Here is a 16,674-nt window from a genome sequence, read left to right on the forward strand (position 1 = left end):
ACTCCGTCAAAAAACTAAATATAACGAACTTTCTGGAGAACAAAGGTCTGCTGTCAAATTTGCAGTATGGTTTTAGTAAGGAGAGATCTCATCTAACTAATTTATTGAACTTCAATTACAAGATTGCTGTGGCTTTAGATTTTAAAAAAAATGTATATGTGGCACATTGACTTTCAAAAAGCTCTTGATGAAACAATGTTTTAAATGGAGTTCCACAAGGTACAGTTTTAGGGCCATTGTTGTTTATTATTTTCATTGAAAAACTGAATTTAGTCTTAAAACTTCAATTACCTTCTGACCAATAGCACTTAAAAGAAAACCGGACACTTGGCACATGGCTGTTACCGGACCTTTCTGCTCTTTACTATAAACAGTCTAAAAGATAAGAAAATATTTATAGCAGTAAAATGCAATAATCAAAGTGCTATCAAGCAAAAGTCATATGAACTGGCCCTGAGAAACTTACCTTTATTTTGTTTTTTGTTAACGGTTGGCCTGGCTCTGGAACAACCTCAATTATGTCCAGGATCATCATCTGAACAAATGATATTTTAAGAACATTAACAACTTTGATCAACAGAAAAATCACATATAGGTCATTCTCCAGAAAACATAACTTTTGAACGCAAATATTTTTCAATTTCAAAACCTTTTGTTTTCTTTCTTTCTTTTTTTTTTTTTTTTTTTTTGTTCTTACATGAAAGTGTTATCTACTAGAAGTAACCATAAACAATGGCCCAGACAAGTTCAAATTATTTTATTCATGAAATAAAAAAATAAAAAATTGCCTTGTTCATAGAAATTAAAAAAAAAAAAACTTTTAATATCTAAAAATCGAGACCAATTTAATATCAAAGTAGTAATTTTGTTAATTGTGCAAACAGTCAGCTAGTTTAATGATTAGTGAGAATATAGCATTAAGCTCTCTTAATTCAAGTACGGCTTAATTAGTAATTTCAAATGTATGTTAAAAATAGCATTTAGTAAATTTGAGGATATACTGGCAATTTATAATTTTTGGTAGAATGCCTATTACTAATCTATTTCTCCTCCTTCCTGATTTATTTTCACCTCAGAAATAATGACATTGATAAGGTCTGTCACAGAGGTGAGGAATTTTCCATTAATATATGCCTAATAGATACCTTTTTCAGGGAAAAAGATTTTACAGAAGATTTTATAGAAAGATTCGTTGCTACAATCTGCACATGTTAAGCATATGAAAACATTTCAGTAAGTTACCATTAGTGCTAATTTTATATTAGCAACCAGTTTGTTTGGCACTCTTGGCTTCCTTAAGAAGTTTTCCACCTCCACTTCAGACGCTTCCTAAACCGGGCTGAAGAGTGCTAATAAGCACAAAACTGCAATCCTCAGCTGGAATTACTGGACTGGGGGTGTATTTTATATGAAAACATGTTCACTTCTTTTTTATATTAATTTACATCCCTGAAATTGAAGTTCACGGAGGTGAGAAGTCAAAATAACCAAACTGAGTTTTTGAAGCAAAATCTACCTTTTTATATTTCGACAAAAATCTCACAACTTCAACTATGGCTGAAAATAAACAAGGGGGCTCCCTTGTATCATGAAAAATAAAATTTGATGTCATTACTGCCATGTGTTAATGAGGCAAGGAATTTTGTGTTTAGGTAACGGAGGTGAGAATTTATTGTGTGACACAACTTCTTGTCCTACTAAAACAAATTAAAACATAATATTAAAAAATTAAATATATTTAAACAATTAGTATTTGAGACACTTGTGAAAGGAATAATTAATAAATAAGTATATACTTTTAATTAAACAAGTTATTAAGCAGCATAAACAGCCACACAAGATTTGTGACATGCCACGGAGGTGAGAGTTCACATGTTGTGAACCAAAAATAAACTAAAATAAAAATTATTATTCAAAAATTGTTGGCAGATTTAAATAGATATATTTTTGATGAAACTAAAAATCATTGTTAAATGATTGGTTCCTTAAAGTTTTTACTGTAAAAGTCGTGTGACAGAAAAGTTACACTTTTTGAAGAATGCACCATATATTATTTCTCAAATGTGTGTGTGTGTGTGTGTGTGTGTGTGTGTGTGTTTTTTTGTGACAACACCATAACTTCATCAATAAGTCACCAAGCTTCAAATGTAAGGCATAAATTTAAAGAATTTTTCTGCCATTGTGAGCAAAAAAATATACAGACAACTCACATAGGGATGATTTTTTTTTGTTGAAAAAATCAGTTTATTTGAAGTTTTTTTTTTTTCCATTAAGCATCACTTTAAGGTATTGCACCTTAAGAGAAAGACTGTATAGCTCAGTTGGTTAGAGTATCGAGCTAGAAACACAAAGACCATGGATTTTGTAATTTTAATTTTTTTCTTCTTTCCTAGGGTTAATCTTGATCCAAATTTCCAAGAATATATAATCCAAACTCATGGCAAGATTATCAACCACAGTAGACTTTTACATTACAATCTGAAATTAAAACATTTATTTCTGCTTAGTATTTTTTTTCAGGGGATGGGGGGGGGGGGGCTTTTGCGGTACGTCATAAAACTACAAAAGTTAGGCATCATTTTATTTTATTGTTCATTCACCAGCAGAAAAAAAAATAAATAAACAATTTGAAATTGTTTATTACCATTGAAAATGATCGTATTTTTGAATTACTTTTGTCAAGCCCGAATGCTTTGCATTGGTCAGCTCTTTTTCTTAAACATCAAGCATAAAATTTTCAAGGTATATTACTTTAGAAACTGCAAGGTGATCATTGTAAAAGAGGTCTTTACTTTTTTTTTAATGAATAGCAGATTATTTCTACATTAATCACTCTAAACATACTGAAGCATGGTGCCTAGTGTATCCAATCCCATATTGAACAATTTTTATTCCTAGAATGTCTTGGGTGTTTTTGAGAATTTATCAGGTAAATATGAGTGAATGCATGAGCAAATTCAATATCGTCCAGAAGGTGATGGCTCTGGAAAAGCATTTTTTAAAAAAAAGTGTGTTTAGAATAGTCTGATGTACTTAGCTTGATGTGGAGCTATACTTTCCATTTCCAAAAAAAAAAAAAAACTTTCAGTTAAATCTTTTTATTTGTAATTGTGTTTGCAGTTGTTAAACTTTTCTTGTAAAATGTTTTGAAAGTGTAGCATTATTTATTACAAATCTCTTGATACACATTTACAAGACTTCCACATTTGATACTCTTCAATGTCTTACGCTTTTTTAAAAGAGGCCTCTTTTACAATGGCTACCTGGTAAAGCAGAAGATATATTAAAATCATGCTGTTTCCTTGTAAAGCAGAGTACTAGGTTGAATCAAAAGTTTTTTTTCGTATTTTCACCTACAAAAGAAACGCACAACGAGCCCCAGTTGGTGGAGTTTTCGATTGGTGGTACTTTGGAAGGATCAAGTTCTGCTGATAATGCTCAAGTGCTAGAACTTGGCTGATGTTGGATAGCTTCCAGCAAAACTTCGTTATCGACAACAGATCTTGTTTTCTGTTCAAGGGTCGTATCACTTTCCTTGAAACGCTTTAAACCAATTCTGAGCAACGCGCTCATTCACAGAGCCTGGACCCTCAACATCATTCATTTCTTTTGCTGCTGCCCTTGCATTAAAACCTTTTTTCCAGAGGAAACGCAAAATAACACAAATTGCCAGCTTTCATTGGCCATTTCAAGAGACTGCAATCTCTATACAGGCACGAGAAATCACAGCAACTGATAAGGATTATCACGGTCAAACTCCGCTCTACCATTTTAGATCAACTGCGCAGGAACTGTAATTTGCAAATGTTACATTCAGGCCTGTCAATCCAGGACCGGGAAAATACGAAAAAACTTTTGACTTAACCTGGTAACACACATTATACAGAAAAAGCAAAGTTTTTATCCTATAGAACTTGAATTCAACAATAAGTTCAACCTGCACTATAAAGATTTAAAATGTTTTCTGCTCCTGCTTGCATTTTTAATTAAAGTTTTTATCATTATTTTAATAAAGAACATAAATTTATAAAAATCTAAATGTTCCAAATTTGGGTGAAAAATTAATGCTAAATTCCCATTTTCCTATGTATACAGTAGTGCGGCAATTAATTGGAAAATGCATCTTTTTTCAAAAAAATCAGTTTTTATTCAAGTTTTTAATGAATATATTTGAAACTAACAATTAATATGACCTCCCCAAGACTTAATAACATCACAGACATGTTTTGGAATGGAATGTACTAGACTGACACATATAATTTTGATTTCAACGTCTTTATACCATATGTCAACAACAGACGAAATTTGCTTTTCCATCGTAGTACTGTCAAACTTATGAAGATGTTTTTTAATGATAGCCCACAAATTTTCAATCAAATTTAAATACAATGAGTTTCTGGGCTAATCCACTACATTAAGTTTGTTTTAAACAGCAGAAATTAACAATTTTCTTCAATGTGTGACATTGTGCATCGTCTTGTTGATGAAGAACGCCATCTCCGTTCTGCCAAAGTTTAACCATGGTTGGAATTTTGGGTAAATATCGATTCCTAGCTGGCACTGTTCATCATTCCTTCCACGGGAACAAGAGATTTTGTACCTGAAATAAAGAAACACCCCCAAAACATCTTTTTGGGTGGATACTTGGCTGCCTGATTAATGTGCTGTAAACAAAGAGGTTCCCTTTTGCTCTTTCTCACGAACCTGGATCTTAATCCCTGAACCACAAAATGTGTTTTGTCAGAAAATAAAACCTTTTTCCCAATCCTTCTCAGTCCATGTTTTATATTTCCGTTCCATATTATAACCTTTTTTCCTTTTGCGAGATGTGAAAAGCTGCTTCTTGTACGGTAGACGTGATTTCCGCCCACATTCTAAAAGCCTGTATCTCACTTTTGAAGGTTCAATATCAACACTAGCTGCCACTAGGACTGGGACAGATCAAAACTAGTTAATCGAGAATTCATAACACTCATTCGATGTAAACTTTTGTCGTCACAAGCCGAAGTTGATCTTTTTGCGGCCACATTTCCCAATACGGTTGGTTCCAGACTTTCCTGTTGTCTTAAACCGCTGCCATATCCTCCCGACACTTGATTTATTCACTCCACATATTTTCCCTATTTTTTCTAACGTTTTAGAAGTGTGTTTTTTAAGTGCAATTACTTTAAAACGTGTTTCAGGGCTGATATCCATGACTTTATTTACTCCCACAACAAGCGAACAACTGCCACTGCCAACTTCTAGCCACTTGGCAGAAGAATTTATAACCCTGCTACTTACCTGATGCATACAAATAGCTACTAGTTTGTCAATAACTGCCATTTGAACTCTGAACTGAATTTGAGTGCTTATTCGTTTGCTTACGTGTGACAAAGCAAAAAAAAAAAACATTTCCCAATTAATTGCCACAATAATGTATTTTAATACTTTAGCATTATAAGGATTTCTAGTCCAGCACCTAAATATTTCTATTTAAAGAAATATTTGAAAAATAACTAAATGAACAATATCCTGAAATCAAAGGATATTTTAAATAATATGTATGAAAAAAAAACTAAGACTACTTACACATACTTTAAATTAACACAATTTGAACTAATGGGAACATCAAACAATTTCATATTTTTTTCACCAAAAGTTACAAAAACCATACCCGTCCTCTACTCGTGACATCTTCCCCATAACTGTAACTGGTCCCGACTGCAAGATAACCTTTCAAGCCACTCCTTGTTCCTTCCGAAGCCAGGTTGACGTTCTTCACACAGGTGACATGCTCCCACTCTTCCAATTCGATCACAGTGTTTGGGATCATTTCCCAACTGACGGGAGAAAAGAGCTGCAGACTAAACTTTTCGATCAGAGGATACATGTAACGTTCTTCAGCTGCAAAAGAAATACAAAAGAATAATTATCTGTTGTAAAGATCAAGACATTAAAACCATGCCTAAAATAAAATAAGTAAAATTTGCCAATTTGTATGGAGCTTTGAATTAAAGACATAACTTGGAACAGGGTTGCCCCTCCCCCCTAAAAGCAAGGATACACCCCCCTAAATAATGTGATACCCTTACAAAAACAAGAGCCCCCATAAAGAAGAGAAAAATACCCCCTTAACCCCCCTAAAATTTTCAATGTTGCAGTCTGCGCCATGACCCCCCCCCCCCCCTTTGGTGGGCACCCCTGACTTGAAACAAGAATATTCTGAGTTTTAATCCTGTTATATCAGCTGATGCTTCATGATGTGCTATGGTGAATTGCTGTAATGACAAACTGCCTAACTGCTACACTGACTTCACAATTATTCCTAGTTTTCTCCTTTGTGAAGCAAGAAAATTCTGGAAATATTCAGCCCTGCCTTCCTAAAAGGTGTCAAAATTCCTTAGATGCCAAAAAATATCATATAAAATCTTTTATGTAAAATACCATAAACAATGTAATTGACTTCCCATTTCAATTTACTACAAAAATTGAAAAGGAAATGCGTAAGGGGCCATTCATTAATTACGTAAGGGTCCCAAAGGGGAAGGGGGTTGGGAAAATCTCTACATGCTCTTACTTGGAGGGGGGGGAGGTGAAACCCATTCTTACCTAATATTTTCTAAGTCGATATTTTACATTAGAAATTGCGTGGTCAAGTGGTTTGGCAGTGATCCTATTTCATTTGCGTCTGGAATTTAAAACACATATTTGGATGAATTGTTGTTTTTTACAAAGAATGAATGGTGTAAAATAAAAAAATAAAATAATCGCACTATGTATGGCATGCTTTATTTTTAATTAGTATTGCATCATGTACAAAAAAATGTCGAATAAAAATTCAGTCTCAACTTTTTAGTAAGTATTTCTTTACATTTATTATTTTGAAAACTAAATGGAATCTTACGTAGAATAGGGGGGAAGGGTTTGAAAAATCTTATGTACCCTTACATGGGAGGAGGGTGGGTCAGAAATTGCCAAAATCATCCTTACGTAATTAATGAATGGCCCCTAACTTCTACAGCAGTATCGATTCACACTAAGAAAATTAGTCCTTAAAGCAATAAAATTTTTACTGAAGTTTAATGGAGAGCTTTGAACTTCTTCGTTTGGTCATTTCTTACTGCAGATAATTTGAAACAGAAATGAGAGTAGGAAGAAAACTTGAGTAAACCTCAGATTTATCATAAGAAGAAACGTGTGTGTGCAATCATATTTTGCACACGCACACTTTCAATTTTCAAATCTCATGAACTTAGAGGTAGTCTCTAACTTCTTATTTATGTTTGGATGGCTAAAGTTTTTAAATTTGTCTCGTCTCGAAAACAAACATAAGTTTTTGTGTGTCTTGTTGCAAGGAAATTTTCCCGCGATTGAGCAGATTGCCAGTTATGGCACCTGGAGAAGGCACTGAGCAATGATACATTGGAAATAGGCAGAGCCTGATTACCACAGGGGCATGTGGGGCACAGGCCCTCTTAGATTTCAGGGGGGCCTAAAATCCCCTTAATTTATCATGTTAATTAAAAATAAATAATGATTTCACTCAGAATCTAGAGTACAATGATATCATTGATAGTTTTGCAAATGCCAAAACAAGGAAACAATCTATTTGTTGATAAAAATTCCCCTTGAAAATGTGATCTCTTTGCAAATCAGAAAACTACTCCAAATTTAGTCTGTATTTACTATTAAAAGTTAGATCATAGATCATTTTGGTATTTACGGTTTACTGCAACGGGCAAAGTTTAACCACATTTATATATTTATCATATACTTCTATATCTCTTCTACTTTTTAAATGTATATATTACATTGTGATAGGAGGTACCACCAAATTTAGTATGGTTGTATAAAAATGCAAGTATCGAAATATTTTATTGCTTTAACATATAAAAAACGCTGGAATGGGGGGGGGGGGGGCACAAAATGAATTTCATGCCCAGTGTCTTCAAAAATCTTAGTGGGGCCCTAGGGGGGTCCTGAAATAGAAATGTGCCCCATGTCCAATGTCAGGATGGAAATAGGCTCTGGAAATAGGGTTGTAAGGCTCTTCATAGCTTCCACAATGCTATCAAATTAGATTTGTCCCAACTTGTCAAATGTCGCCAAACAATATTATCAAATGATGCAGTAAGAAGCAAAGGGATGTAAGTGGACATTTTCAAGTTTTGAGTAAAACACATTTAAAGATAAGGTCCTAGGTAGACCTTTCGTTGAATTTTTTTTCTAAATCATGCTGTAGAACAGCATCTACCAGGACTACTAGTTCTATCATTTGCGCCAAGAAAGAGGAGAAGTTCACCTACCATTTGTACTGGTTATCACCAAATTTTTAACTTTGCCACTATAAATCGTTTATCTTCTCACTGCCTCAAATGGTATTATAAAGATTACAATAAATAATCACATGTGTTACACACGATATACTAGCATGATTTTCTACTTTCTATTGAGAAGCAGGAACTAATTTGAAATATATGATTAATGTGACTGAAAACATATTGAGGAATATTTACCAGAATGGGATACACTTTTATGTGAAAAGATAGAAAGTATTATCTAGAGCAGGTCAATTTATTCTATTTTACATTATATTGCTTCTATTTTAGAACGATTATACTTAGAAAAATGTAAACAAGCACATTTTTAGATAAAATTACTAAACTTTTAGTGTTACAACAGCGAAGTAATGCTTTTTGATGCCTTACATGCTATGGAGCGAGGTTTTTTGTTGGTGACTTTAAAGCACACTAGATGAAAGACAAATATGGGGTACTACAATAGAACCTCCATTAAGGGACACCTCCGAATAAGGGACACCTCTATTTAAGGGACATTTTTTCTGGTCCCAGTCCCTTTGAATAGGGACTTCCATGTATTTACCTCTAATTAAGGGACACTCTGTTTAAGGGACAGTCACAAAAAAAAAAAATGCAAGAAATAATGTATAAACACATAAGAAATATTGAATTTACTGAAATTCAAATTTCACTTTTCCTCTAAAAATTAAATGAGGCACGTTTTACATAAACATATGCAAAGGAAACAATTAATGTATTGTAAAAAAAACTTGTTGAAATTAACATGCATAATTTGTCCTCTCAACAATTTATTCAATTAGGTTCAGGGCTGACGAAGAGTGCACAGCAACTAATTAGCTTTGTACATAAAACATTAAAAAATTGAACATTAATTTTAATTAACATAGATTACATTGTAAATTATATAACATAAAGCAAATACATGTAATGAATTACTTCAAAATTATTTCTGTATGCTACAAAACTTTGCCATTACAAAATTTTTGATTAAATTTTAATTAATAAAATAATATAAACTTAGAAATTTGAATAATTAGGAATTTTATTTAACATTATGAGACATTTTCAGTATTTAATCTTAAGTGTTAATAGTTAATGTTGTGATATTATACTACTAAGTCCGCAGCATGCATCAATTCATCCACCTCCGAATAAGGGACACCTCTATTGAAGGGACAAAATGTCTGGTCCCTTTAGTGTCCCTTATTGAGAGGTTCTACTGTATTTACATAATGAGTCAGTACATAAATAACTCATTGTTGTTGCTTATTCTTTAATCATAAGGCACTAAGAATTTTAAGATATCGAACTCACTTCTTTCGATGGGTTCGAATTCCTTTTCATCCCCGTTGAATCGAACGAGCCTCGTACACGTCTCCATATTGCTGGTGACGATGCAGTAAGTTTTTGTTTCTGGATGGTAATTGATGAAGTGCGGCGTACAACGCAGGGGTACTTTGCGTACCGGCCAAGGTGCATCGTAATTCAAGTGAGTAGGTAATACGCATATCCTGAGCTCACCCTAAATACAAAATATGTTTTAAAATTTTACAAATTAAAGGGAAAAATAAATACAGTCGGACCTCCATATATCGAAGTAGCAAATTGCCGGAAAAAAATTCGATAAATAGAAATTTTGATATGTAGAAACGATCTTTTTTTATCCTAAAAATATCCTAAAACATTAAAATTAAAGCTAATTTTCATGTATGAAACCTAATTTCTAATTTATACGAGCATTGGATTGAATGAAAGTTAATAATTTTTAAAAAAATAACAGAAATTACATTTTTGTGCCATCATACATCTTCATCCTTCGGCAATTCGACTTGATCCGCAACATTAGTGGATTTTCGTTTTGACAAATCGAGAGAAAAGTAAAAAATTAATTTACTTAACTGATTTTTACTACAGCTAAAACGACTAGGAACGATAATCAACAAACAAAAGCAGTGACTTGAAACTGATTTCACAATGTTACTGGTTACAAGTAAGATATTTGAAATAAACTTGAGGGAATTTATGAATTCTAGAACGAAACAATAACCTATCTACACACCCCACAACCCCAGATTCCTTATGAGTTTCGTAGCAACCTTTAGTGAACATAATTTTCTCCCCTAACCTTTATTTTTCATGAGAAAAAGTCTAAAAAGGGGAGAAAAAAATCTTCGAAAAATCTACGAATGTCTCGATATATAGAGATTCTTTCGATATATAGAAACAATTTTTCTATGTAATGAACATAGAAATTTGCTGTGATTTTGATATACAGAAAATTTCGATATAAGGAAGTTCGATATATGGAGGTTCGACTGTAAATACATTAAAAGTTGTTGGGGAAAGAAAGTGGAATGTTTGACATTTTAATCACAATGAACTATCATAGTAAAAATCCAAACCCACTTAAATAGTTACACATCATGCAAAAGATCAGAAGAGTGTATTTAATACCAAATGCTCTTAAAAAAGCAGTTTCATTTCATACCAGAGATTTTTCAGCAAAATAAAGACCTTTTAAAATTGAAATATTATTCACATTTTTAAATTATTTAGTAACTTATAAGAGCCTTGAATTTGCAGCTCAATATGAATTAACTTTTCAAAGTTCTCATTGTGGATCACAAAAAAACAACAATAGTTAAAATATTAATAATATTTCTGGGAACATGAATTCTTTTGCTGATGATGTCAAAGTTATGAGGACTGTAGATAATGAAGAACAAGCAAAACAGCTGCAAGAGGATCTAGATCATATTACGGAGTGAGCTGATAAATGGGGTATGGCTGTTAATGTTGGGAAATGTCAAGTGCTACATTTAGGGCATGGAAATAAGTGTACAAGTTATTATTTGCAAGGTTCAGTCATTAGTCAGGCAGACAAAGTTACTGATCTGGGGGTCCTAATAAGTCAGGATTTAAAGTTTAGCTAACAGTGCAGCATTGCTAGTAACAAGGCCAATAAGATGCTTGGGTTTATCAATAGATCTATTTCAAACAAATCTAAAGAAGTTCTTCTGCCCTTATATAGAAGTTTGGTAAGACCTCATTTGGAGTATGCTGTTCAGTTTTGGTCTCCTTATCTTAAGAAAGACATTAATGTATTGGAAAGGGTACAAAGGCGAGCTACAAGGCTAATAAATGGACTTTCTCACTTAGACCATGATTCCAGGCTTAGAAGGCTAAAAATGTACAGTCTTGAGCAAAGAAGAGACCGAGGGGACATGATTCAGTTGTTTAAATTTATTAGAATGAAAGATGTTACGGGGCTGAAGTTTAGCACTGAAAACAGGACAAGGGGTCATTGTTTTAAGCTATTTAAATCTCAGGCTAACATGGATGTTAGGAAAAATTATTATTTTAGCAGGGTAGTGGAACCTTGGAACAGTTTACCGGAAGAGGTGGTAATGAGCAAGGGAGTAGATAGTTTTAAGAGGGCCATTGATCTTCACTGGGGATTGTAAATTGACTAGGACCAGTCGAGCTGGGCCCAGAGCCTGTTGCTGGTCGTCACTTTTGTATTTGTATTTGTATAATTATTTATCTCCTTACAGCATTCAATTCCAAAATTTATAATTCAACACCATGTCATGGCTTGCATAAACATGCACAAATGCATTGAAAACACATAAAACAAAAGAACCTGTTTGTTGAAGTAAAGGAAGCCTTTAGGACAGTTGACGTTATGGAATGGAGCAAAACATATCACAGGTCCATCGATAGTCATCGGATGCATTCGTAACTCCCCATGAACTGTCAAGAACAGCCAGTGAGGATGAACTCCACAAACAAACACCTAGAAAAACCATTAAATCCATCCTTATGATTGAGAGTACTAGAAAACTAGTTAAAAAACATATCTGTGCACAAACAAAAATTTATGTCTCCAATCTATGCAAAATACAGTGGGCGCCGCTTAATGTGATCACGGTTAATGTTATCATTCGCTTATTGTCATCAGAATCACTAAGTCCCGGAACACTTGTATATTAACACGTGTTTTAAAAAGTCGGATATTGTAATCAGTGTCTTCGTTTATTTTTATCACGTATTCATAAACTTTCAATTTTTTCCCATTTTTGATCCTCAATCAACAGAAATACAAAGGCAAACATTGGCAAGACTAACTTTCTGTGTAGCATTTTGTAGTTTTCAATAGCAATGCTATCTTTTTCTAGAAGAACTTTTTCTACAGGAAGTTCTCAGTCACCACCGACTCCCCCAAAGATGCCTTTTGTTTGCATATGAAAAAATTCATTGCAAGAATTCATTAAGGCCATTGAAAGACTTCTTTGATCGGGAGTCATATTTTATTTCACCTATTACTATGCGTTTAAAAATTGCATATTTTAATCTTCTCTTTAATAATTCGGATAGTCCCATTCTACTAATTTAGTAATTTATAATTTAAAACTACGCTTTATAGAGTCATTTTGATTGTAATTCGCAGCTGCAAAAATAAATGTTTCTTAATTTGAAAAAATCATTATTTTATGTCGACGGGATTCTTTTCTGTTATTGTTATCAATCAGTTATTGTTATCAAAATATATATGTCCCAAAGTGATCACATTAAGCCGAGCCTACTGCATAAGTTTTTTTTAAAAATGCACTGCATCTTTTAAATGGTCAATGCAAACATTGCCATCATGACACTCAAAATACATGTCATGCTTCTCCTTTTAAAAAGAGAAAACATATGCAAAACAAAAACATGATTTCTCATTTTAAAAATACAGTCGAGTCCCGACTTACGTGAGGGATGCGTTCCAAGACTCCTCGCGTAAGTCGAGATTTCGCGTTGTGGAAAAATTTAGGTATAATGTTTTTTAGAAGCATACCAAATTCTTTTCGACACTTATAAATATCCCTTAAACTGCTGTAAAGCATTCCTCAACTGTAAATTACAGTTTCTTACTTAAGGAACTAAACTTTTACCGTGTTTGAAAAATAAAAAAAAATGTTTTATTCAACATGAAATACTTTAAGGTGCACAAAATGAATGATCAAAGACTAAATAGAGCAACACGGTACGCACAGTGTGTAGTAATAAAATGCTGCACTACAACAGTACAGTAGATTAGTAATAATATTTATGAGTAAAAAATGAAGATGATGATGATTTATGCTCCATGATCAGATTGTTATCCGATACATTTTTTAAATACAGTTGCTTTGTCTTTTCTTTAAAACGTTTCCATTTAGGGCAACTGCCCATCCTCCTAATATCTTTACACCACAATATATGAACAGCTTCCATTATCATAATATTTACTTTACTTAGACATTACTCTGCAAGCTTCAATATTGAAACTAAGTTCTGAACTTTTATATCTTTTTGTTTCGACTTTATTAATTGTATGAATGGTAGAACCACGCATGTTCGTGTCGAGCTACCGTTAACGTTTGGAAGTTGTTCGAGCACATCGGGAATCTTAACCCTGCTTTTGTCAGTAAAACTTTGTTTTTCCTCCCATCTTCAGAAACTTTAGATCTAACAGCACACTAAGACGCCATTATATTTCATCAACTTTAATATTTAGAATGAAAGAAAGATAAATGAAAGATACTGAGTAGTTATTTGATGCACTAATAGTGCGATGTGTAGACTAGTTTGGCGTGGGAACATTCGCTGTCAGTGATGCTAAAAGTATGTACTAATATTCACGAAATCAGTATTTAGTAGCCAATAACAAAGCCGATACATCTTTCAAAATTAATTTGTGTTGTAGACTAAGAATTCGCGTTAGCTATAAATTCGAAAAATTCGCGTTATGGCCATTTCGCGTAAGTCGAATTGTGTTGTAGCGGGAGTCGACTATAGATCTGATTAGAAATTAAAACAATATATATCTTTTTTTATGTGTCACTCAGGCTATAAAATATTTAAGCTATTAAATTTCCTAAATTTAGACTTCACTTTGTTTATTTTAATGACATTTGGTATAAAACTGTTGAAACATAACACATTTTGAGTTCTTGTTTAATTTTAAAAGGAGTTTCAGCATACATTTTTGATTAATTTTATTAATGTATCATTTTCAATTTTATATTACTTATTATATTTATTTTATTGAAAAATGCATTTTTTTCTGGGAAGGAGCATTTTTGTGCAATTAAGCTCTGGTATTAAGTTACATACATTTTTACTATACATGTCCTGTGATCATAGGCGGATTTGGGACTGAGTTCCTGGGGGGGCAGGATTTTTTTTTTTTTTTTTTTGAGCAACATTTTTATAACCCCCACCCTTATGTTTTTGTCTGTTGTCTGTGATGCATGTCCATGCATTACTTTTTTGTGTGTTGTTTGCATTAATGTGTGTTTAATGCTACCCTTTTTGTATTGACCTTAAGAGAGGGAGCTGGTATTAAGAGAATGACACAGGGCTCCCTTTTAAGTGGGAAATTGAATATCTCGATTTTAGGGGTCCCGGAGGTTTCTCCCCCGGAGGAAATTTTGTTAAATGGACATAAAATTCTGCATTTTGAAGCCTTATAAAGGTTAATGGGACAGACATAGAAATTGATAACTAGATTATACAGTTGTACAGTATTGTTCAAACTTTCTAAGAAACAGCCATTTTAAGTTTGAAAGAAAAAATAAACTATAGATTTCTCATTTACAACAACCTTTTTTTAATTATAAGTAGGGCAGAAAACGAAAAGGAATAGAGGTAGTGTATCATTTTTTTTCGGGCTAAACACATTAACAATATGCAATAGAAGTAAGATAAAAGCAATCAATACAAAAGAATTTCCAAAATACTGCATTCGAGATTGAATATATAGCAAGATATGAAACATGTGAATCACAAAAATTTATTTCGAATAATATGTTACCAACGTGAGAACCATGATTTTTATTTTTAATACAGGATGTGGCAAGGAGCCGAATTTGACAAATTTTGGCATTCCTCTCCCTCTACCATTTGTTAGAAATTTTAAAATTTAAGGTTTGTAGCCATACGTTTCCAAATATTCAAACACTTGAAAATGAAATTAGTTTTTTCAACCAACTTCCATTTTTTAAGGAACGAATCATGCAATTTTTTTGGGGGGAATTAGGGACCCACTTCAAAGCATGGGCCCTAAGCAATAGCTTGTTAATCTTATAGGCAAATTCAACCCTGTTTGTAATTCACTCTTACCTGCAGATTTTTGCTTGATTTTTTTGTAATTTTTACAAAAATTCGTCAGTTTTTACGACTAAAGGATTTTTACGATTTTACCAAAATCTTTGTTAAGTTTTTATAGATTTTTATAAAACTTCAGCAAATTTTTCCAAAGCTTTTGATGGCACAATTATTTAGATTTCAATAATGACAAGGACTGACTCACTTAGACTTAGATGATTATGACTTACCTTACTTTTTAAACAGTATTTATAAAGTAAGTAAAATTGTACTTTCCCTCAAAGTAAAAAGATTCAATTGATCAGAACACTCAGATAACTGAAATTTATTCAGTTTGCGGTAGTATTTATTTTCTCTCTTTCTATCTCTCTTAAAAAAGGGGGGGGGAGACAGAGAGAAGGGAAAAAAGCTATATTTTTTAGAATTTCTCAAAAGGCCAATTAATCTACTAAGAACATAAATATTACGTACAAATATACTTGAAATGTGGACACAAATCATAACGAGTAGATCGTTCTGTTAGCGCGAATGGGGGGGGGGAGTTTTCCTCCCTTTGTTTTAGGTTCTAATTTGTTAAAATAATCGTCAATTATTATAAGTGTTGCCGCTTAAAAGACAGCTTGTTTAGCCTACATTTTCATACACTTGCCCAAATGGTTTTCAGTCCAAAATACTGAATTTAGACACATTTTCAGCACCCCAGTGACAGCTGCGCTATTTGTATCTAATGTTCGTTTTTTTTTCTTTTTTTTTCTTTTCTTTTCTCCCATCAGAAAAGGACATTCGCTATTCTCTTTATTTTCATTGAAAAATTCAAAAAAAGAAAAAAGTAATGATTTTTTTGTTTTAAGATTTTGGAAGATGTGTTGTTACTATATAAAGTCCTCTCAAAACTGGGGGGTATTGCCCCTATGCTCCCCTCCCACTATTAACCCACCCATGCTCTTCTGAACTATTCAAAAAAGAAAAAAAAATGATTTTTTTCTATTTTTGGAAGATGTGCTGTTATTACATAAAGTTCTCCCAAAACTGGGGGGGGGGCAATGCCCCCTCTGCCCCCCCCCCCGCCCATGCCTGTGATTCGAATTAATATTTTAGTATATTATATCTAAATTGCATTTGTTGCTAATTTTAGATTAACTGTTTATAGAAACAGCAAAACTAAAAAAGAAATGCATATAGAAATTAAAGAATTTTCTTTGACAAAAACCTTGGGTACTATGGCTAAAAGCTTTAA

At 33.0% G+C, this 16,674-nt stretch overlaps 1 protein-coding gene across 1 annotated transcript in view; it reads right to left on the bottom strand.

Annotated features, from left to right (window-relative positions):
* The window catches only part of LOC129225124 (cleavage and polyadenylation specificity factor subunit 1-like), an 89,521-nt gene that overhangs the window by 13,350 nt on the left and 59,497 nt on the right, over positions 1-16,674 (bottom strand). The window contains 5 exon segments of the mRNA XM_054859685.1: positions 292-375; positions 467-535; positions 5,657-5,886; positions 9,618-9,825; positions 11,947-12,099. Coding sequence (XP_054715660.1) covers positions 292-375; positions 467-535; positions 5,657-5,886; positions 9,618-9,825; positions 11,947-12,099 — 744 coding nt within the window.

This window comes from Uloborus diversus, chromosome 6, assembly GCF_026930045.1.
Source record: "Uloborus diversus isolate 005 chromosome 6, Udiv.v.3.1, whole genome shotgun sequence".
In the NCBI taxonomy this organism is placed as follows: Eukaryota; Metazoa; Arthropoda; class Arachnida; order Araneae; family Uloboridae; genus Uloborus; species Uloborus diversus.